The sequence below is a fragment of the Prinia subflava genome, chromosome 1 (assembly GCF_021018805.1).
Source record: "Prinia subflava isolate CZ2003 ecotype Zambia chromosome 1, Cam_Psub_1.2, whole genome shotgun sequence".
Classification (NCBI taxonomy): domain Eukaryota; kingdom Metazoa; phylum Chordata; class Aves; order Passeriformes; family Cisticolidae; genus Prinia; species Prinia subflava.
This window is the reverse complement of record NC_086247.1, coordinates 18648196-18672211: the sequence shown is the minus strand read 5'-3', so window position 1 is coordinate 18672211 and position 24016 is coordinate 18648196. Positions and strand designations below refer to the sequence as shown.

Sequence of the window (24016 nt, the reverse complement as noted above, 5' to 3'; positions counted from 1 at the left end):
AGGTACAGGGTGGCTGCTGTTACAGTCCTTCAAAACCACCTTTGCTTCAGACTGGAGAGGCTCTGTTTTCCTGGCCTCTTCTTACAGCCCCTGATTACCTTGGTGTCCCTTCAGAAATAGTTTTCTTTATCTGTGCCTTCCTTATATTGAATGGGGGCAGGGGAGGGGCACTAGAGCCAGTATTCGAAAAGCAGTCGGAGTGCAGGGATAATAGGTGCCCTCTCAGTCTGCTGACCTCTGTTCATAGTAATACTGCTGAGGGTGCTGTTGGCCCCCTGGTTTCCAGGTCATGCTTCTGGCTCCTGTTTTGGCTTCTACCTACCAATACCCTTGGGGTTTCTTTTTCAGCAGAGCTGCTCCTTGGCTGAGCAGTGCCAAGTGTACAATGCCAAGGGCTCTTCCTTCCTGTGCAGAAGATTATTGTCCTGCTGAATTCCGTAAGGATCCCTTCAGCTTGTTTCCCAGCCTGTCCAGGTCCTGCTGAGTGGCAGCCCTGCCATCATGTGTGTTGACTGGTCCCCCCAGTTTATCTGCAAACCTAATGCAATTAACTTGTACAGTAAGATGTTTTCTGAGGCTCTGCAAATGAGTCTACATCCACAGCAGATCCCTTTGCATATGAGCAGAGCAGTTGTAGTGCACAAGTCAGCAGGATAAGCTGACTGACTTTGAACTCTTAGAAAGGATAGATATCATGGGCTTAAGTGTGAAAAGGCAAAGTTAATTCTTGAAGGTGTGTAAGGATATAACTTGATATTGCCGTTTGATGGTCAAACTGCTGATGTGGTATTGTGTAGGCTTGAGCATGTACAACTAAATAGGCTTAAATACCTGAAAGAGGTGGTGAGTTGTTATGGGAAAAGTTGACTTGCTGTATCAGTAGTGCAGAGAAGATTTTTGCAAGTTTCCGTTAGAAGATGCATTTGGACTGCAGAGAGATTGTACAGAAGGAGGAGATTGGAGTTGGGTAGTTTCTAATGTATTAAAGTGTATATGTGTATACTGCAAATGGAACAGGAAATGAAGCCTACTGTTGGTTAACAAATACTGTGGCATAATTGGAAAATCCGGTAAAGCATTTCTGTTTAGTTTGAATGTGAAATCTTATTTTAGAAGAAAGCCCGTGTGATACACATACCAGGAGTGTCATGCACAGAGCTGACTTTGTCTCCTGGCCATTTGGAGAAGTGTCTTAAGTTTGTTTCTCTCAATTGTTTTTGTTCCTGAAATCATAAATTGAATTATTTCTGCCTACATGCTATGCATCTGACTGGTTAGCAGAGTGATGTGTGTTAGGGGGATCACAAAATGAACTGGGGTTGATGCTGTGTCTATGTTGCAGGAAAAAGCTATTTTGATGTGTTTAAACTGCTAATGCAACATGAGCAAGGTCTCATTCATTGAGCTCAGGAGATTGCTTGAGAAAAATGTGAACAAAAGCATCATGTGAAGAGCAGTGATAAGGATCAAGAGTTTTGAGAGCATGACTTGGAAAGACTGAATCACAGAATAAATAGCAGTTGCTTAGCAAGAAGAGACTGAAGGAAGCATTATGACATTGCCTTGGTCTGAAAACCTTCCATTTTGGCTAAAAACCCTGCAGACTGCAAGTATCTTGTAGACTACTGTTAGGGTCTCTGTTTCTGGTTCCTAAGACATTGGAAGATAACTGAAAATAATATTCTTGTAGTTATTGTAGTCATATCTAAGTGCAGGAGAGGGAGAAGGGTTAATGAGACAGTTGCTGACTGAAATGTAGTCCCTACTTTTAGGGGAGTCAGGTCACCAGGTCTTACAGAATGTAAAGATTTCCTGTTTTAATCTCTTCTGTTTCTTTATGAATAGATTATAATGATCTAATTGTTATTGAGCAGAACTAATCTAATGAAGCTGTAATATCTGTACTTCCTGTTTTATCAATTAGTGAGTTGTTTCCATGTACTGCTAAATAAAAATGTATTTGAAAATATTTCAGACTACGTTTCTTACTTTGATTCATTACCCCATATATGCTGCATGTTTAAGATCTGTTCAAAACTGTGTCCTAGACAAGAATTTGACAAAGTTGCTGCCTTTTCTTTTTTTTTTAAACACCTGTAAATCTGATGCACAAGTGTGCAGTTCTTGTTGGGGGGGTGGGATGGTGGATGAATAATCTTTTTCTTACCTTCTTGATCATAATAAGCTCATTTATTAATTTTAAACAATTTGCAATAATTGTAGACTTGTCCAGCTTCTTTGCTTTTTCTCAGAGGCTACTTGTTTGGTTTATCAACTTACTTCTCTGGAAAAAGTGATTTTTGTTACTTTTGTTACATTGAAATAAATAGAATAGCAGCTGAGAAACATTGCGAGTTGAGATTTAATCTTACTGAGAGAATAAGAAGGGTAAAAGAAAGTGAATACATTTTGCTCTATCAGAGCTTGAAGATCCTCCTAAGCAGTTCTTAGCTTGTATCCTTATCTTTACCAGTTCATAGTGCCAGAAATCCAAAGGATGTGCTAAAAGCATCAGTAAACAGCAAATGGAAAAGCTACAATTAAGCTCAGATGGCATACTAAAAATGAGAAATGCCACTCTTGTCATAATAATTTGAGCTAGTAGTGCCACAAAAATATTTTCAGTCAACGAAAATTCAGTGGCACAGGTCAATATAGAGGCAGTTTATAGAAGGCCTGCTGTAAATGTTGGAATTTGGCTTTAGTTGTTTTCACTTGAATGCCACTGACTCTTTAATATTTTAATGCCAAAACTACCTTGTTGGAAACTACATCTTCCTAAAACATACTGTTCATGAACTACCTTTTCCTATCTCATATAAGTATGTTGGAACAGTAAGTGCTCCTCTCTGTGTTGGATGATTTTATGTAATTGTTTTTATGCTACAGTCATTTAACCTCAAAATTCTGAGCCTGTGCATTCGGACTAAATATTGGTCTGGAGTCATTTTGAACACTGTGTTCTGCATCTTTCTAGTTCTAGTCTTTGAAATCCTAGCTGAAATATTTTCTTGTCATTTGTGGATCTGTGATCACTTTTTCACTTCAATGTTTCAAGCAGGTGTGGAGGCCGGCCCAGTTCTGTGAAAAGGTAGTTGAGAATTAAAGCATGAATACTGATGTTAGAAAAAGTCTTGTCTTCCTTCTGTCAAGAACAGCACAGCTAAGAGCTCTGATAACATTGCACCACAGATCCCATGTTAAGCAATTTACTGGACTCTTGAGGTTGTGTTTAGTGTGGACAGTGGTGTCAGATTTTTCTTGGTGTGGTCTGAGAGCATCAGTTTTTGTTAGTCTCAGTGGCTTGCTGCTGTCAGATGAAGTAATGGCTGTGTGTAACCTAACAAAATGAGCTCCTGTGCAACAGTTACCTGGAAAATAAGTAAAATGAAAGCATCAGACTGACTCTTGTGGGTCTGAGGACTTTTCAGACCGCTGCATTCTAGGCTGGCAGTTGTTTCTGCTTGCATGTGCTTCCTAGAATACTAGGGGCACTGGAATGTCTGAAAGATGCATTTACTTGGCCCTCAGAAATGAATACCCTGCTAATTTAAGTGGGAGATTGAGGCTTTGTAGTGTGTCATCAGGGAGGTTGAATTCATGTTTCTACTACTCTGACCTATTTTCACAGCTGAAATACATCCTAGTTTTGTTTCTAGGAGGTTAGGTCAAAATTGAAGTGCTCTGTATGAACAGACAGCTCGAGCACTTGGGCTGTGGGCAGAGGTGTGGATTTTGGCCAGCTGGGTAGTCAGCACACAGAGCTCAGTGTTGCCTGCCTCCATCTCTTATTGACTCAGGAGACTTACATCATGTCAAGTTATGAAACACTTGAATCCTGTACCCAGATAGTGAGGGGGAGGTAATGCCTTCACAGACTGAAGGAATGGAATTGGGCACTGATGGGAAGGGTAGGATTTACTGCCTTAGGTATGGCAGGAGAGGATATCAAAAAACCCTAACTGCAGACTAAAAGCTCCTGGAAAACTTGCAGTAGGGGTTCTCCTGGCTTTCCTACAAGGTGCCTTCAATGGGGACCTGCTTTTCCCCACCTCTACCTAAAGTTTTTTTACTTTCCTGAAGTTACCAGAGTTCTCTCAAATCTTGAAGATGGTGAAGGTCCTAGAATGGAAACCATATGGGAAGTGGCTGAGGTTACTTGGTCTGTCCAGCTTGCAAAAGAGGGGACCTCATAGTGTTCTACAGCTTCTCCAAGATGGGAAGTGGGAGGGCCTGGCACTGGTCTCTTCTCCCTGACCAGTGACAGGGCCCAAGGGAACAGCATGAGGCTGTGTCAAGGGAGGTTTGGGCTGGGTATTAAAACAAGTTTCCTCAAGTAGAGAATGACTAGGCACTGGAACAGTTTCCCCAGAGAAGTGGTTGCAGCACCAAGACTACCAGAGTTTGGAGAATGCTCTCAGGCACGTGATGTGAGTCTTGGTGTTCTCCTGGGCATGGCCAGAGGTTGGACGCAGTGATCCTTTTGAGTCCCTTCCACCTCAGGATATTTTACAATGATTCTATGATTCTAAGGCTAAAGCAGCAGGTTCGTCTGCTGTGAATAACAAGTAATTTCCCATTTTTATTTCTGGCATATGGAATAGAAGTGGGTATTTGTGCAAGACTTCATTCTGCTGCTCAGTTACTGGAGAGGGAGAAGATAATTTATCTTGACCTCTTGGGAGGCACCTGTCTGCAAGCTCTTCAGACACCTGAACCAGTAAAACAAACAAACAAACAAAAAAAAAACAAACAAAAAACCACAAACAAACAAACAAAAAAACCAAAAAAACCTCACAAAAAACAAAAAAACAAACACGTTAAATTTGGGTTGAGAAAAAAACCCCACAAACTACATTAGGCTATATACAACAGAACTGTGTGTATATATATCGTAGTATGGGGCTTCTTTACTTCCGCCTAATGGGGGGGAGGAGCAGAAGTAGTCATCGTGTTCTGCAATAAGGGTTCTCCATTTATAGATTATTAAGGCATGTATGGGATCCTGGAGGAGATCAGTCTAATTTTAGTTGCATCCTTGGACTTTTTTTAGGCTTATTTGACCCAGACTGCTCTTGAAAGAAAATGATTAGGCTCTTTGCAAAGCTCTGATAAGGGCTGAAAAACTTGGAACAGCTACAGTCAAGCCACTGTCAGGTTTTCTGTAGCTTGCTGAGGAGGCACCTGTTGTGCTGCAAGGTCAGGTAAAAACTTTGGTAACAAAATATTTGACCTAGATGAGAACGTTGGCTGCTGCTAAGCCTACACACAAACTTCTGGTGTATTTTGTTGTTACTGAGTTGGCTTCATTTCCCTCAGAGACATTTGTAGTACATGTAAACGCTATGAATATAATCAGAAATGAATGATTCTTCCAGCTAAGTTTTAAAAAGTTGCTATTAGCAAATAAAGGAAGAAATACCTTTTAATGTATTGAATGAAGATAGCAGTGTGCAGAATTAGTGTATAGGTTTTTAGAATTACTTGGAATTTTCAGAAGTAGGCTTAGTCTTATTCATAGCTATAAAAACTTACCATAATTAATACCATCTATAGATTATTTTAGGTATGGGTGCATTCTTCCTCAGGCTTTTTTCAGTATATAAAAATGGATGAATTAGACCAAAGTTTACATCCTTTTTAAAATCTATATAAAGAGTACCACAGGCGATTATTTATGTTGGGTCTGCCAGAAATCACTACTTTATTGTCCTGTGTGGCTTGTCCTATATAGCAAATGTAAGATGTTTGAGGTAGGTTTCTTCATGTATTTCTTTTTTTTCAAGATTTCATTTTGTTTCTTCTTCTTTGGCAGAACTTACTGTGAAATTTACATTGTGATTTCCCTGCCCTCTGTATCTTGATAGTTTTGGCTATCCATATAGAAATTTGGGAGTGGTTGTATGAAAGTTGTGCCGATACTTGCCTAGTCTCTTTTCCAGTGTTGGAATCATGATGCTAATTAAATCTAATAATGCACTGAAGATGCTGTTGGTTTATAGCATGTTTTCTTGGTACTTCAGGTGAGGCTTAAATGGATTCCACTAAATTTTCTATTCTCAATGTAGCCATGCTAAAATGTGTTTTAAAAATACATTTTATAAGGGTTCTTGCTTCTATTCAATTTGGCTGGAAATATTTGAGTAAATTATGGTAACAAATTTGAATGTATCAAAATGGGAGTATAAGTAATCCCACTGTAGCATGAAAACTTAGTCTTGTTCACATAAGTATTTTGGGCTCCTTAATAGCAGATATTTGACTGTTGAAGGTAGAGGTCATGTGGTGGAGGATATTCATCTGAAAAATCCATGTGTGTGTATAGATGCAGATATTAAAACTCTCAATTTTCTAAAGATGTATGTGCTTTCTGTTGAACCGTATAATGGCATTGGTGTGTTGTGATGATCATAAATATCAAGCCAGATAGTATAAAATAGAGTGTGCTCCAGTTACAAGTGGTTGTTTGCTTGGCCTGTGAAACAGGTCATCAAAATATAGTGCCCCAATAAAAAGAGCAGTTCTTAAGTTGTATTATTTATTTAGACTCTTCAGTGTTTATTTACTTGATCTATGTGTTTGCTACAGACAGGATGATTATGAATTTAATACTAAATTAATTTACTAAATTTATACTAAATTATATATATTAATACTAAATTTAATACTAAATTATAAATTCCTTATTTTATAAAAAATACTCTGTACTTATCAAACAGCAAGAAAAAAATCTCTAGTGATTAGATCAAACATACGTGAACTCTAGATCATCTCCCCTCAGATGAAAGCAGACTGGGTATGATACAAAATCAATTAAACACAGCAATTCCAGAAATGTTGCTTGCCTGATGGGGTCAGTGGCCTATTTAGTCTTGCTTCTTGGATAGCAGCAAGTACTTCTGCGGTTAGTTGGTTTCCAGTTATCAGCTGTTTGTATTGGTCAAATTCTGAAAGCATTGCAGAGGAATGAAGTCCCTATTTTAGCAGCTGGTGTCTGTTGGAATCAGCAGGAGTAAGCTGTGTAACTGGTGGATTAGATGTCTGCCCACGGGGCTGTAGTCAGCAGCCTGTGACAGTACTGAGAGAGGAAAATGAATTTAACACACGCATTGCCTCAATTTTTTTCAGATGCTGGCCAGAAGAAGACCCCTGACAAGAAAGATGGGCGACGAATGTCTTTTCAAAAACCTAGAGGGACTCTTGAATATTCTGTAAGTTACTGCTTTATTGTTAGCATGTTACTACAAAGCAAGTGCAGCCTAAAAAGTTGCATTACAAAATATAAGCAAAACTGTGATGTGTAATGCCTTTAATGTTAGAATTTTGTGTATCTGATGGTACAGTTTGACAGAAATTAAATCAGGGATTTAGCTAGTAGTACTCATGCTGTTTTTTCCCTTTAAGTGCCATTTTTTTTTCCTTAGAAATCCCAAGCTAATCAAACTGTTGATTGGCTCATTTTTAGCTAACTAGTTAGAAACAAATAACAATAGTTATATAATTATGTGCAAGTTCTCTGCTTTCAGTATTATTAATAAACTGTTGCTTTCAGGGGAAATAACAGAATGAGGTTGGGAAGGGCTACTGTATCTTGATACTGACTTTCTGATATTCTTCTAATAATTGCCGTAGATGTGTGCCTTTTACTGTATACCTCTCTTTCGGCATCAGTATCTGAAAATGGAGCCTTTCTCTCCCTGTTCTGTTCTTGAAATGACCCTCAAACTGTGCTGCAGTCAGCTTTCACATTTGTGGTTACTAAGGGAAACAGTGAGAAGTATCTGTCTTGTGTTATGTACTGGAAATATAATTAAGCCTATAAATAATGCGTATAGAGTTGATGTTAAAATAGGGAAAGTCTGCCACAGTTATCTTTGAATGCTTTTGAAGCTGGACACAATAAATAAAAATGAGAACTGCTTTATGAGAAGTTTTTACTTGACCTCTTGGTGTTCTCTTACTCCAGGAATAAGAGATATGGGGAGGACTTAACTCTGTTACATTAAGCCAAGCTGTGATAATTGCTTAAGTATTGAGAAGACTGTGATAGTCTTTAGGAGAGAGACAGAGTGTGTATGTAGTGGATCAAGAAGCATTTCATTAGTGTGGCTTTTATTGGAATTTGGATATAATTCTAGTCTCCTCTAAAGACTTCCTTGAAGTTGAAATTCAGAACAGAAATTCTTGCTGCTTAGGTTCTAGCAGTTGAAGAGTGTTGGTGTAAATGTGACTGTTGTTGATGTTTTATTAACCTCATTTGGTCTTTAATATCTAGAAAACAGTCAGGTGTAGCTCTATATTACTGGCATCCATACTCAGTAAATCCTGGAATTTGGCTTTTGCCACCATGTGAGTGCTTTCACTTTGGTGCATAACATTGCTAAGTGAAAGCAAAGAGCTTTCCTTTTTTTAACTTGATGTGTGTTTGTGTCAAGCTGCCATGTACTTCGGCAGGTTTTTGTGTTCCAGTAGGTGGGGTTTTAGATCCAAAAATAGCTTTCTTAATACGTACTGAAGTATGCATCACTTCCTTGTGAGTCAAAAAGATGATTCACAGGAATCAAAGGCTTTTTGTCATTAAACTTAGTCCACCTTCTAAAGGAGCATGTTGCATATATGGAACATGATGCATTTCAGCTTCGCAAATACTGTATTCTGTCAGGTCTTGCTGTACATTTCATTCATGAAGCACTTGACTAATATCATGTTTGGTTAATATTGTGTGCATAAATAAAATGCACTATTTAATGCACTATAAATGCATTATTATAAAAGGCTATAACCTTTAGGAACTGAGCTTATTCTCACTGTAAGAGAGGTCTGGTAGGTATTGCAGCAGTTTGCTGCTGTTATTTATTTCTTTATTGTATGTGAGGATATGTACTTTTGTCTGGTTTCTGAGTTAGTCCTACTTCCTGTCACAGTGATGACACACAGGTATTTATATACCTGCATGTGTTGCTTCTTTGAGAAGTAGTAGAGAATAAAGGCAGAAACCACTCTCCCTCCCCTTCCAGCACTCTTAGTTAGTTAGTGGGGTTTTTTGCCATTTTTTAGATAATTTAATATGTTAGTTTTCCCAGTGGCTACATGATTTTAAAAGGGCAGGTCTTATTTGTATTTGTGAAGTTTGGAGCGAGTTGGCATCTCACTTGTGCAAACTAAAGGGTTTTAATATAAAGTAGACTTCACACCAGAATTTTTTTAGAAAAAAAAATTACTATGGGACACGTAAACAATAAAATTTTTCCTTTAAAGCCAAAGATAGAATGCAGTTAATGTTTAAGATTTTAATCTAAAATTCCCAAGACATGAAAACTTGAACCTGCTGTTCTGTGTGTAGCAGCAGAGAGAAGACGTCAACAGATATGGTACTAATTAATGGAAGTAAGTTCTGAACTGCCTCTAAAGGATACAGGAAAAAATGGTTCATTTTTGCTGATACTGATTAGACAATGAACAGATATCTTTTATTAGTTTATCCTTTTCTCAGTGTCAGTCAGCATATTAGAAGCAAGTTGATATTGTCTGTTTTTTCAGAATTTACAGTTGCTGCTCAAACCATATGTTTTCTTCTTCAGCTTTTTGTGTTCCATGTTGTACAAACACAACTGGTGCCTGCCTATAGGTGTCAGAAGAGCCAACTACAGATGACTAATGGAGCATGAGCAGAGTGTTGCTTACTGATCACCAGTGATTGTAACATGCTAGCTGTCTTAGTTTGGAAAGACAAGTCTGCCAGGGAAAGCTGGAGCTTCCCTTGGAATGGAGAATGTAAAACCCCTCCAAAATTATTATAATTTTGAAATTAAGGACCTTTCAGAAAAGTTATGGGAACAGGAATAAGTTCCTTACTAGGAATATTAAAAGTGTAGTAGTACAAAAAAGCAAACAAACAAAAAAGAAAAAAACACTGACAGAGTGAGAATACAACGTGACACCCTGTTGGTCAGGGTGTTGGAAGCAGTCCAATTAAGTCCTCCTAGAGTGACAGATGTGGTTTTATTGGAGCAGAGAGGATCCTGTAGAAGGATGAAGTTTTCCTCTACAGTCCAGTGGTGGTGAGATGAGTCTGCTCTTCCTCTGGGAGTCCAGTGGAAACAGGCTGCCCTGGTGATCTGAATCTCAGGCTTTATCCAAGTAGGAATGCTTGGCTGCTCCCACAGGGTGGGTCATCTCACAACGGGATGATGTAATGTTATCAGTCATGCAGTGAGCCTTAATGGCCCATTAACAGAAGATATTCCCCTAGAGGGAGGATGGGTTGTGGAAGAGTAAAGAACACTGCCCCACCTGGTTTTAACAATTGGCCCATTAACAGAAGACACCTGCCCCCTCCCCAAGTCACAAGGAATGGGTCACAGAAGAGAAAAAACACCTCCCGAACCAGTTTCAACAGATGATAATAGAATACATACTTGTGGTTACATCTTGCATTGCAACCCGAGACACTAGCAGCCTTGTGACTTTAGTGAAAACCTTCTAACTGCTCTTCCATTTGAGGAGAAGAAGGAAATAATTGTGGTTATTTACAGGTAGGTTTGATTTTTGTTTTAAAAAACATTAAGTGAGCAGTTGAAATGGATGATCTGGTTTGTCAGTGTTGGAGGATCTAATGTAAGATTTCCCTTTACCTCACTGGGGATTGAAGGCTGTGCTCTCCTGAAGTAGTGAGTAAGTACAAAATACACAGATTATGGTGTTCCAGGTTATGGAAAGAGCTCAGTATCAATTCCTGATGGTCACAGAAACCTTTAGTAGACCATAGCTTCAAGACTGAACTTTCAGCCTGTAGATAGGGAATGCAAAGGGTTCTCTTCTGGTGTCACTAGTTCTGTTGCATTTACTAATTATTTTTTAAGTTGGTTCTATGAGATTTACAGGGTTTGTTTTACTGATGATGCGTATAAGTTAGGGCTTTTAACAATTAGTTAATATAGTCATAATTGGTATTTCTAAAGGCTTGGGTGCAGTGCCAAAGGTGTGTTACTTACTCCCTTTTTCACCTTTTTTTTAGTCTTCCCATCTGTTTAATTTTGTTAGTTTATTTTAATGCTCTAAAACTGTTGTCTAATTGTTTTCTGCCTCTTGGACCTTTAGTATTGAAATAAAAAAATAATTATTTTTCTACACTGATTCATATGTATTTGGTATTTAATTTTCAGTGGAGGAATGAGTGAATTCCAACTGTTGAGATGCAATTACAGTAATGTTCATTAAAATACCAGTAGAGAATTTGGTTTAAAATAAAGCTTTTAAATAACTTTGCCAGCTGTTGATCTGAGGGAAACGAAGGTAGTTTGAACTAGAGATAGTGGTGGCTGAAATTCTCTGCTGTTGTGCACAAGCACACCTGGGAAACATGGGTGTATTCTCAGTGAAGATTTAATATTCAAATATTTATATAAGATTTTTAACATTCAGAATAACATTTAAGGAGCTACCTCAATGTATAGAAAATTTATTTTCTGGGAGAGAAAGAGTAAATCCTAGCCTTCTCTAATAGAAGTGAATTGATAGGGGAAAAGCTGGGGATCCATGGTATGTGGTGGCACTATTCAGTGTGTTGTTAGTTCCGTGCTTTTCTACCAAGTTGTTATTCAAGATTTTGGCTGTTCAAATTCCACTTTTTAGAATCATAGTGGGCCTGCCTGAGAGTGGGAAAATAGGCCTTTGAATCTAGGAAGATACTTCAGGGAGTCTCTTACGTGAGCAGTGTCTTTGTTTCGAGATGGTATCTCTGCTGGTCCCTGAAGTCCCATGTAGTGTGGAAATTTGCCTTTGCAAACTTCACAGCCAAACAAAAAGGAAGCTTGTACTTGCCATTGTGTTTATTGTGTGAGATAAACACTTAAGTTGCCAAGCTATCTCACAAGATGTTTTTATTTCAGAAAACTGTAAAAATCGAATGCACTCTGAAAAGGGCTTAAGCTTTGTGGTTTGAATGCTTTTAATTTGTTTTATGTCGTAAGTTAGTCTAAAATCTTAATTGCTTCAATCATTAAGTGAAATGTAAGAATTATTTAACTAGCAGCTGTCATCCTTCAACATTTATGTGAGAGCCAACTTAGGCAAAACTTGAATTTCACTTTACAGTTTGTTTTAGCAAACTTTCTGTATTATGTAGAGCTTCTGATGGAAACTTTACTGTTCAGTGACTTGGTGGTTAGTTTTGTTATGCTCTGTGAAGCACACAGTACATATCTGGTCTCATTACAGTCCTGTTCTGATTTCTGCTTTAGTACCAGTTAAACATGGCATATGAAAATATTCTTATGTTTTTGTGTATCTGTGATCATACAGTACTGAATGACTGAGAGCTACTACCAATACCGTCTTCCATACTGGAAACACTGGTGTAGAGAGATGTTTGCTGCTTTGTTTAGTTTATTGGCTTCCTGTATAAAAGATTTTCATAATAGGTTTCTAATCCTATCTTTAAAAAGCTAATTGCCTTTTCTTTGGCGATGGCTATATCTTTTTGTTGACAAGTTGTGCTGGTTTGAAAGCAAAACCAGTGAGAGACTCCAAGTGAGAAATACAATTTAATTGGAGAGAGAGGAAAAAAAGTAAAATAAAATAAAAACAATAGCACAAAAGACCAGAGACAGAGTCAGAATACAACCTGACACCCTGTTAGTTAGGGTAGTGGTAGCAGTCTAGATGAAGTGGTCCTGTTGAAGCAGAAATCCTGTAGAAAGGTCTGGTAGCTCTTGTCCTCTGGGAATCCAGTGGGTAAGGCCTGCTGTCCTGTCCCAATTCCCAGATTATATCCAGGTGGGAATGCTTGGCTCCTCCCCCTGAGTGGAGCATCTCACAATTGGCTGATACCATTCTGTGAGTCCTGCAGTGGGTCCTTGATTGCCCATTAAACAGAGAGCGCTCCCAGAGGGAGTTACCTGTGAGTCATGGGCAGGGCCTTGATGGCCCATTAACAGAAGATGGTCTGGAGGGAGGGGGCAAGGGAAACACTGCCCCACCTGGTTCCAACAGCTCCTGAAGATGGTGATAGAATACATACTTTGGGCACATCTTACTTGTAACCTAGGACACAAGTGCACCTTTACAAAATTATATGAAAAAGAATTCTCCCACTCTACTCTACATTTAGCTGCAACTGTATCTTAGCTTACAGAGCTTAATCTTGTCTTAACTGATAAAATCTGTTTTTTCCTCACAGTGTTAATGAAGCCTCATGCCATTATGCAGTAAACCTTTTGGTTGTTTGCTTGTATCACCATTATTTCTAAGGCTACGAATTCTTTATTGTGAAACAGTCTTTCTGTATAAAACTTTTTTTTCCTTTTGCTTTCTTCTGGTAGCTCATTTTGAGTACACTTTGGGAGATGGAGGTCAGAATCTGAGCTTGAAAAATATCCTTTCCTTAGCTGAGAATCACTTTCTCACAATGCTTATGCTCCATCTGCTGTCATAGTAGTCAGCCTGCCTTGCTTCAGCATTTTTGCATTTTCTCAGTGATGGAATTTACTTGAAAGTCAGGGTCTAACAGAAGCTTATTTCAATAGTAAGAGGGTGTGTTTATATTTATAGAGAGAACTCATCAGCCTTTCTGTAGGTGAGGAGTGGAGAAAAGCAGATGAGGAGGGAGAATGAATCATTCTGGGAACACAGCCAGTGGGGTATTGCCCAGTGGTAACCAGCAGTGAGTTTGTAGGCCAGAAGTTCTGGTGCAATAGCTGAGCCTACAGCTCAAACTATGTGACTGATGCTTCTGGCCACCTGGAAACACAGTGGGAAGGCATGTGCTTTTATGTGGGGTTGCAATAGACTAATATTTAGGGGGTAGGTACATTTTTTTCTGGTGGCTTTGTTGTTCTTTTGGGGGGGATGGGCAGTCCTAAGAAATGAAGATATTAAAGTTTATCAGAATCTTGGTAAAGCTACACATGCTAAAATATGTAAGCCACTATTTGAACTAACTGCTTACAGGTTTGTTTTGTTTGTTTGTTTTCCCCCAATTGATACAGGTGGAATCGAGAGATACTTTAAACAGTATTGCCTTGAAATTTGATACAACACCCAATGAACTGGTTCAATTAAATAAACTTTTCTCCAGAGCAGTCGTTCCTGGACAGGTACTATTACACTATATATGTTACTTATCCAACAAAGTCCTATTTTACTATATTTCTCATTCCAACCAGAGTGCTAAAGTACTTCTCTTACTGAATTTCTTACTGACTTTGTAGAAGAGTTTTTCCTCTTTCTCTAGTCTATTCCTTGTGCCTATTAAATAACTGCTTAAAATGAAACATGTAAGGAAGCTATCTGTGTCCCTTACTTAAGATTAGAGGACTTGTAAAACTAGATGTACTTAATGGTACAGTAATAACACTTAGATACAAGCCAAATTGTTGCTTTGCAAATATAGCAGGCTGTTTACCAACTCTAGCTTAGCAGATACATTCAGAGTACAGCTTACAAACAACATTCCATGACTGCATATTACTGCCTGCAAGTTTATTTTAATAAATTGAATAATGTTTCTGTTCCACTCTGGAAATTTGGTGTTTTTACCAGCAGTATATGAATTACCATTCACTTATTATAGGTCACTATTGCCTTTTTTTTTTCCTCCTGTTTTTGCCTTCACTTTTCACTTCTCCTTGAAAGCCGGTCCTGGAAACAAGTGATAGGTCAACTGTGGTCATCAGCCATTTGATATTTGCCATTTTTTTGACAAAGTTCTGTGTTCATTTTTGATAGCTGCAGAACTTTTCTAGGTAGATTGAATCCCTGCCATGGCTGAAATAATGTATTAAAGGTGTGAATACCTTTAGTTGAAATTTTTTACATATATTCAGGAAGTCTGCTTCCTCATTGCTCAAATAGTAGAGTCATCGCAAAAGAAATAATTGGACACATCTTCCTTGGACACTTCTATTTCTGGCATGCTGTATACTTTTAATGTTTTTTTTCGTTGAACTTCTTCTTCTGTTATTATGACTGAAAGTCAAAATTATATCAATATAGCATTTAAAAACTTGAAGTGCTATGATTTCAAGTACTCTGTGTAGTATTGTTTTTTTTCCCTCAACTCATAATTCTTTTAAAAGCAATGGGAGCAGGTATGGTTTTGTGTAGCTTATTTTGAGAAAGCATAGTAAATATACCTTGATTGGTGGGAAATCTAAAGTAAATCTGAAAGCATAACTAACTTCTAACTACATTGTATCTTCTTTATAGATTTTGTATGTTCCTGACCCAGACTACATTTCTAGTGTGGACAGCTCCCCCTCTCTAAGTCCTGTAAGTCCCCTATCACCTACATCTTCCGAAGCAGAGCTTGACAAGGCTACAGTAAATGTAGGTATACCTATTGTCCTTAAAATTCATTTTTCCCTTTACAAGATAAATGTTACAGATGCTATGCTTTCTTCTTAAACTATCCTTTTGTTTTGTGGAGAAAGTATTAGACAACACTTGGAGTTGAAAGTAAAATAGTTCCTTTTTAAAAGTAAATACAAGATTTTAATCTTTGTAAATTATAGTTTTCAATGTGAAAACTGATTTAAAGTCAAATTATTTGTAGCAAAATACTGTCATAGCACACTGAAATCTTAATTAGTTACTGTTGCATTTCTGTATTTGTTACATTTCAGAGCTTGTTAAACATATGTCTCTAATCTTATTGATAGTTTTTGTAGAAAAGATGCACTGGCAGGAATGCTCAGGTTCCCCCTGCTTGCTGTAGAGGTGTGGGAGAGGGTTCTCTAGTTTCATTTCGAAACAAAGTTCAAAAAAAGGGGGTTTCGGTGAAGGACTAATACAGAATTAATTGTAGCTGACTTTTACTCAGTAGTTCTACATCTGTGGACTTTCAAAATGCTAAAAATGTTTAGCCATCCATGTTGTGCTGTAATTCAGCTCAAATGTAGATATTTGGGTAGGAGCTGGTGTTGTAGGAGCACGTCTTTCCAGGAACACTGGTTTGCTGTCAGCAGCATTCCACTGGGAGCAATACAACCAGGAAGATTCATTATTTGAGCCTGAGTTCTCTGCAGTTTTTGCAACTGTGATCGTATTTGCATGCTTTTCCATGCATCACCACTGTTCTTTTCCCAGTTATTATCTTTTCCTCTCAAATAAATTTTCTTGGTAGCATATTTTGACAGTACACAGTCAAGCTGTCAAGCATCTATTTCAGGATTCTGTGTGCTCAGAGTTGAGGAAGATTTGAGACTTAAAGCATTTACTTGTTTGCTTACATGACTTGGTCCAGATAAGTTTAAATATAAAGGTTTTGCTTTATTGCTGGACAGGTTCCCAAGTTGCATTACAAAGTCTATGATGGCCCTTCTACTGAAAATTACTGTTTAGTTTTGCTGTGATACCTCTTCTCTGTCTTAGTATGCCAGTTCTTACGTCTGCTGTCGTTTGTGCTGAATAATTTTTTATGCCTGATGTCAAACTGAGAATGGGAGCACAGTAAACAGAGTAAACACAGTAAATGCCTGCAAGAATACATTCTTGTATCTATATCAGTGTCAGAAAGACCTACCCATGTAACGTATCCTGTGAGAAGTTGAGTTGAGGGAAAAATTAACAATTTTACTACTGGAAATCAGAGCTTTTTCTACAAATTCCATGCCAGAAAAATACCTTATTCTTTCTTTTGCCAATTATTTTTTGTATCTCTTAGCATATAGTAGATAAGGAGATGTAATAGTGTAACCGTATCTATAATTTGTTTGAAGACTCTTCATTGATTGTGTGGTCATATCAGAGATAAAAACTTGCAAGTGTAGAAGAAACAAAGTAAATGAAAATACTTAAAAACCTCTTCTGCAAAAAATTGTTTCATTTAGTCTAGTCAGTCCAGTGCTAGGAACAATTGGAATGTTAAACTTCATTTAACGGACACTTTATTGTTATAGAACTATTTTGTGCATCTTGTTAGTGTCATGGATCATTACAAGCAGTTCTTAAATGCTTCAGGGAAAGTCAGATTAGCAATGAGATATATAATATAAAATACATAATTGTGCTTATTTTGTTTCTGAGGCCTTTCAAAGTACATCTAAGGAAAGAAGAAATACTTGTCAAAAAGTCAAGGAACAAATCACTTGTACTTGTCAGTGTGGACTGTGTGCATTAGGTTTTGTTTTCAGTCTCTCCAGCAACACAAAAGGCACTCAGCTTCTCTATAAGCAGTTAAGGCTGGAGGGTTTTATTCTTCATCATAGCACCTGTCTTTCATGTTTTTCTTTTTTTGCTGATTGCTATCATTATGAAGGGGAAAAATACTAGTATACATTCTCTAATGCTCTCTTGATGTCTGTCTTCTTTGACTGTCCTCCAGTTTTGACTCCAGTTTTATACTCCAGATTTGAAGTTTAAATTTGAGCATGTTTCAAGGTAAACATGTGTGCCTCTGCTTATATAATGTAAAGGAGTCTTTCTGCTCTGGTCAAAAGAATTAGTGGTTTCTAATTACAAATTTCATAAGAAGGCTAACAAATAATCTGAATGCTGGTTCAGTCAAAAATAAACTAATGTTCTAGTCTTCTGTTTTATCAAACATTGGAGTAGCTTACCACAGCCATTTGGTTAGAAACCAGCATATGGCTCATATAAGACCTGCATAACTTTGTTGAAATTGAGGGGTTTTGCTTGGTTGTTGTTGTTCATTTGTTTTTTAAATTTTGCTATGCTTAAGCTAAGATTTCAGTGTGTATTTCAATAATTTTATTGCTGTTAATGTGTGAGAATTAGCTTACATTTTGATGCTTTTCTGATGCTGCTGGGCTTTTGAAAGATTTCTTCGTTTGGCACTCTTAGGCACATGTTTGAGAAGATGCTATATGCTTTGCTACCTGTGGAGCTTAAATTCCACTTCAGAATAATATGTAGTGACAAGGGCATCATCATTAAATTGGAAAGTCTACCACTGTGGTGGTGTACCCACCCTGCCACTCCGTCTCCCAAGCTGGGATCTGAGTTTGTGTCATGTGGCAGTATGGTGAGAAATAGCTGGCTTATTCAGAGTGGGCTTGGATATCAGCTGAGCACTTTCAGAGCCACTTGCTGAGTTATGTGTCACAAGAGTGACCCTGTAGTTGTCAGCAGGGAGGTATATGTAGAAGGAGAATTAATCTCCAGGAGGTTTGTTTCCTAATTATACCCTGATTAGCTTTTTCAGCAGAATTTGGTTTAGTGTTCTGTATATTTTGGTTTTTTGGTTGATCTGTAATGAATGTTGAAGGATGCTGGCAAAGGCTATATATAATGACCTATAATGAAATGAAAACAGTGGTGCATAATGTTCCTAGATAGGATTAAAGGCATTTATCTGCAGTCTGTATTAGTGAATAGAACTGAACAGGAAAGCATAAAACCAAAAGGAACATAGGAGTTCCTGTTTTCTAAAAAGAGAAATATTTTGCTAGTAACTAAAAATAGCAATTATGTATGAAGTGATATGTAAGATGTGAGTGAAGCTCCAAAACAGGGTTTCTGTTCCTATAAAATAGGCTTTGGTGAAGTATGTGTACAGTTTGTTTATCTTTAGTTTGAAAGCAAATTTTTTCTTTGTCTGTCCTGTCCCTGGTAGGGTTCCATGTTCACTGTTCACAGTCACTGACTGGCAGACAGTGAGATAGATAACTCTTTCTATTATTTTCCCAGAGAAGTTGTGAAGGCAATCCTCTGAAAGTTAAATCCAGGCATGTGAGTGACAAAGATGGTTGGAAACAGCCAGAGAGAATTTACCAAGGCTGTATCATATCTGACAAAACTGATTGCTTTCTGTGAGGAAATGACAGGCTCAGCAGATGAGCAATGCATGTTTCTTACCCTGACTAGAGCCAGGCCCTTGACACACTGCAAGATTCCAAAGCAGCCTTGTTCAAGTACTGGAGAAATGTGAACTGAATGGATAGAGTAGAACATGGGCCAGGAAAATTGCCAGGATCATTATGTTCAAACTTATTCAGCATTTCTGTATATGACTTTTCAAGAAATCTTCTGTAGAATCATAGAATAGGTTGGGTTGGAAGAGACCCTAAAGATACCCAGTTCCAACCCCTCTGCCCCAGGCAGGAGTACCTTCCACTACACCAGGTTACTCAGACCCCATCCAGCCTGCCTTGAACATTGTTTGCTGTGGTGGTGGTGAGTTTCAAATCCCCCAGAGTCCTTATTGGGGCAGTTCTTTCATAATCTGCCCATTAGTGACCTGACAGGTAAATTAGCAGAAAATCTCCAGAAGTTGATACTGAAAAAGGCAAGTTGTAAGTCCTTCTTTGTTTCTGTATTTCCTTTCAGGATTCAGATGGAGCCCAACAGAAGGAGCCAGCTGTTTCACCAGCACATGCATGTGTTCGTCCTTCAAGAGTGGTATCATCCACCTCCGAGGAGGAGGAAGCATTTACAGAGAAATTTCTAAAAATTAATTGCAAGTACATCACTAATGGCAAGGTACTGAAACATTCAGGTTTTACTGTTACTGTATAGGATGTAATAATAAAGCATGTTTGAAGTATAAGCATAGATAGACTTTAGTCAGGGATGAATACATGAATCAACTCACATGCATATGTCTGTATAAATATACTATTTTTTTTACTCACTGTTTCCTTTGGATTCTCCAGGCCTCTTGTTCAGGACATGATGCAAGCAGTTGATATGTGACAGACATCCCTGATGCTGTACTGTTACATAGGTCTTGTATGTTCAGGGCATGAGTTCTGTTTGTTCCTTATCTTAGTAATTTTCTTTACTTACAGTGGAGGAAAACGTGCTTTAAACTGTACTAGGAAATACACAGTTGTGCAGCTTTCCTTCCTTTTTTTTTTTTTTATTTTTTTTATTTTTTTTATTTTTTTTACTTTTTTAAAGCAGAATAGGGCAAGCAGAATAAACCTCTGATTCTGCAAACAGGTTCTGTATTGTTCACTGGTTTTTTTTGGTGTGGTATGGTAAAAACCTTGATTTTGTTTGTTCCTTTGAACCAGTTACAGTTCTCTCAATAACATTATTACACAAAATGCCTCCAAATTAGTCGCACATAATTAACCTCTGTTCAACTCATAAGTGGACAAGTCTTGCACAGACTTCTAGGGACTGAGGTAATGTCAAAACACTTTACTTTAGAACACTTTACCAAAAATCAAAATATGTTGCTCCCCTACCTCACAGAAAAATTACTATTAGACACTTTATCTGTGAAAAATGCCTTTACTCAATGAATGCAATAAAATTCAAAGTACTTGTAATACTTGCTCCTTTGCCTGAAGTTCAGGTATGTCTATAGAAATCCTGCTGTTTGTGTTGTTAGGCAGTAGGTTTGCAGATAAGGTACACTAATGATAAACAGATTAATAAGAATTTCTGAAAACTGCATTTTTTTGGAGGGGTGTGGGGGGGTGGGGAATGGAGGAAAATAGATGGGGAAAGGATTGTAAATCTGTGTATCTAGGCTTGAAGCCTTTTGATAATATATATATTGACAAAAGCAACTTGTTAGGAGTTGGTGAAGCAAGTACTAGAACAGCTTTGGTTTTTACTTTGTTCTGCTTTGTAGGTAATTTTCTTCACTTGTTGCATCTTGCGTGTAGGTGACTTTTTTAGGTTGATCCTAGGCACATCCTTACTTAGCAGTTTTAAGTGCTGTTATGCAGAGTAATTGAGACCTGTGAGCCTTTGTTAGAAATTGGATGTACTGGAAGAAATATGGGGTTAAAATATACAGCATATTATTTATGTACTGTGATTTCTCCTCGGAATATTAGAGGGAGTATTAATGGTATCTGTCTTTGACTTGCAGCATTACAGCCTATTTTCTAAGAGCTTCAGGGAGAATTCTGTTTCTAAAAAGTTGTATAACCCATTGCAGTGTCTATCTATGCATGGGGAGGTGGGTGGGAGAAAAATGAGTACTGACTTGCTCAGATTTGAGTGCCAGATTTTGTAAGTTTAGCATGTAATTTAACTTTGTGCCACATATGGTAAGCATGTCCTCCTGAATTTTATCTTGTCTCCTTGATACATTTGCTCACCATGCAGGATGATGAATTTTCAGAAGTTTTCTGGAGAAAGCTTAAAAGATTCATCCTCTGCTTCCTACTCTGAAAATGATTTTTGAAGCTTGTAGTTAGCCATTCTTTAGGGCTTCAGCTGTGAAGTCTGTCATCACTGTGACCACAGCTTGTAAACTGAAATCTAGTGAAAGCCTGTTTTTCAGTGTGTCTGTGCAAAAGGGCTTTCATTAGGGTAAGATTCTCTCACTTCTCACTTTTTAAGACTGCTTGTTTGGAGATGGGTTTAGTCACACTAGTGACTTTCTGGACAAGCACAGAGGAATTCTCTGAGGAGCAGTGACTGGAACCTGGAATGCTTGCTGTGTTCATTGCTCTTGCTCTGTGTTAACTGGTTATGGCTACTGATGGAGGCAGGGTGTTGAGCACAGTGGGATACAGGGTCATGTGAACATGCCGCATTCTGTACAGACAATAAATCAGTGTACCCAGTGTGCTGCAGTCACACCTCATCTCGCTGCTTACTGCGTATGTAGGTGTGCCTTACAGCCTTACAGCTGCACTGTTGGCTTCTGCTGTAGAAAAGTGTGTTGCTCTGGGGTTTTTCCATTTGCACTGTTCCTTGAGGCAATAAAAAGGTACTTTAAAAAGTCTGCTTGATTGTAACTGAAATTAGTAAGGGAGGTTTGGAATTCTTTGTTGTTTTTGCTGACTTACTTACCTGTTTTGAAATGTAGTAGGTAAAGGAAAATTACTAATACTGAGGCTTGAAAAAACCCAAACCACTGACCTGGAAATGAAAACACAGAAAGCATACATTTATTGTTCCTTAAGTGAAAAGGAGGACACTGACAAGTTGAAAACTTCTACATGAAACAAACAAACACACAAAAAGTTATTTTCATTATAAAAGCTCCATAAATCATAAATTACAGTTTTTAGTCAACCTTGTGTGTTCAGGAAGGTCATGGAATGATTTAGAGGATTTACCTTTGGAAAATTCTTGTTAGGAGTCCTTTCAAACTTTCTTAGAAGTTTTGCTGAACTGCTTAATCTTAATGTGTGGGCTCACCAGTGTGGTAGTTTGGCTTTAAACCTCCCTTTTTAATGATTGTTCAGATTTCCATCTCAGGTATTGCATAGGAGTTACAGCTTCTATTTCCTGAGGTGTAAGGTATTTTAATGGTAAAATGATTCAGAACTGGATATCTGCATGTGTAGTTTAATCCACTTCTAATATGTATGTTTTTATGTATCTGGATTAATATTTTCTGGACCAGCTTTAAGACTCAAGGGATCTGTTTTTTTCAATAACATAGAATGTCCACAGGGTTTTCAGTAAGAGTGGCTTAGCATTTCTGTTTGAGGTCTTAAATCTGAACTTCACCTGAACAGAATTGTACTTCATGTCTTAATCTGTTGCGTACAGGAAACTTGACTTCTACAAGTGCTGTTTTGGCAAGATTTGTTCCAGAACCAGAACTTCCTTTAACAGTATCATGTTGAACTACTTGGTAGCTACATGCAGAGTCTAATTTGTAGTTCATTTTCATAGACAGTATTCTTAGTATTTTTTCTCTCAAAAACTACTTAGTAATTATGATCCAAGAGAAACAAATCATTGGTTATTTTGTGAAGGATGTGCCAAAAAGCTGTTTCCCAAGGTTCTGTTGCAACAATTGAGCTGTTTATAGGTGTTCATTTTTAAATTTTTTTTTCCAATGACTAGAAAATCAGGAGTTAGAGCAAACATCATTATACTGGGGTCATGTAGCAGTTGGTAGTGTGCATGCCATGGTCCAGTGTTTTTGCTTGAAGTTGTGCTCTGATTTGCAGATCTTCCTCTCTAACAACATCGTCAATACAAATAATTCTTGTAGCTATTTTGAAAAAATTAATTTGTAAAAAATAAAGTCAAAGAGCTGTTTCTGAAATGTTAAGTGAATATTCGATTTATTTTAAAGGGAACTGGGCTGAAAACCCAACGTAATAGCCCACAAAGGAGAAGCTATCTTCTTGTCTTAATATTGGTAGAAAAGGGCATAGAAAGGACTTTTTTGGTTTTTTGTACATAAGCCCCCATGTATTATTCACTTTGTAGAATATGTTCACACTGAAAATATTTTTGCTAGCTCAGTCAGGTCAAAGAAGAAGCTTGGGAACTTTCTCCCGGCTCCCAAAGCAAGGAACCAAGGAGATTATATATGGAGAGCAGACTAGGCTCTCAGTCATATTTGGTGCATAAAATATTACAGGGGAGGTTAGATTGTTGGAAGTAACTTACTAGGAATAGCATTACAGAATCATTTAGGTTGGAGAACACCTCTAAGGTCGAGTCCAATCTTTCTCTGATCACCATGTTGTCAATTAGACCGTGGCACTTAGTGCTACATCCAGTCATTTCTTGAACTCCCAGGGATGGTGACTCCACTACCCCCTGGACAGCCCATTCCAATGCTTAACAATCCTTTTTGTGAAGAAATTTCTCCTGATGCCCAGCCTGAACCTTCCTTGGCATACCTTGAGGCTTTTTCCTCTTGTCCTGTCCCTGGTTGCCTGGGAGAAGAGGCCGATGCCCACCTGGCTACAGCCTCTTCTCACGTAGTGCAGACAGTAGTAAGGTCTCTCCTGAACTTCCTTTTCTCCAGGCTGAACAAGCCCAACTCCTTCTTCTGCTACTTCTCACAGGACTTATTCTCCAGACCATTCGCCAGCTCATTTGGCTTCTATGGACTTGCTCCAGCACCTTGATATGCTTCCTGAGGGTCCCAGGAAGGGATCCAGAACTGAACACAGTATTTGACATGTGGCCTCACCAGTGCTGAGTACAGAGTGTCAATCACTGCCCTGGTCCTTTTAGCCTTACTGTTGACACAGAGATCCTTTAGGGTGTTTTCTGGTGTCACTGTTATTACCCATTCCTGGTTATTTTATGAGACAACCATGACATCTGCTGCCGTAGGGCAAAAATGTGTATGAGTAACCAGAGAAGTTGTTTTAGAACCTTAAATGAGTGC

General features: G+C 38.1%; 1 protein-coding gene across 5 annotated transcripts in view; it reads left to right on the top strand.

The window, feature by feature from the left end:
- The window catches only part of OXR1 (oxidation resistance 1), a 262529-nt gene that overhangs the window by 191042 nt on the left and 47471 nt on the right, over nucleotides 1-24016 (top strand). For all 5 annotated transcript variants that reach the window (XM_063389336.1, XM_063389351.1, XM_063389384.1 and 2 more), the window contains 4 exons: nucleotides 7129-7211; nucleotides 13989-14096; nucleotides 15208-15327; nucleotides 19288-19440. In XM_063389336.1, the coding sequence (XP_063245406.1) occupies nucleotides 7129-7211; nucleotides 13989-14096; nucleotides 15208-15327; nucleotides 19288-19440 (464 nt within the window). The remainder of the gene's footprint in view (nucleotides 1-7128; nucleotides 7212-13988; nucleotides 14097-15207; nucleotides 15328-19287; nucleotides 19441-24016) is intronic.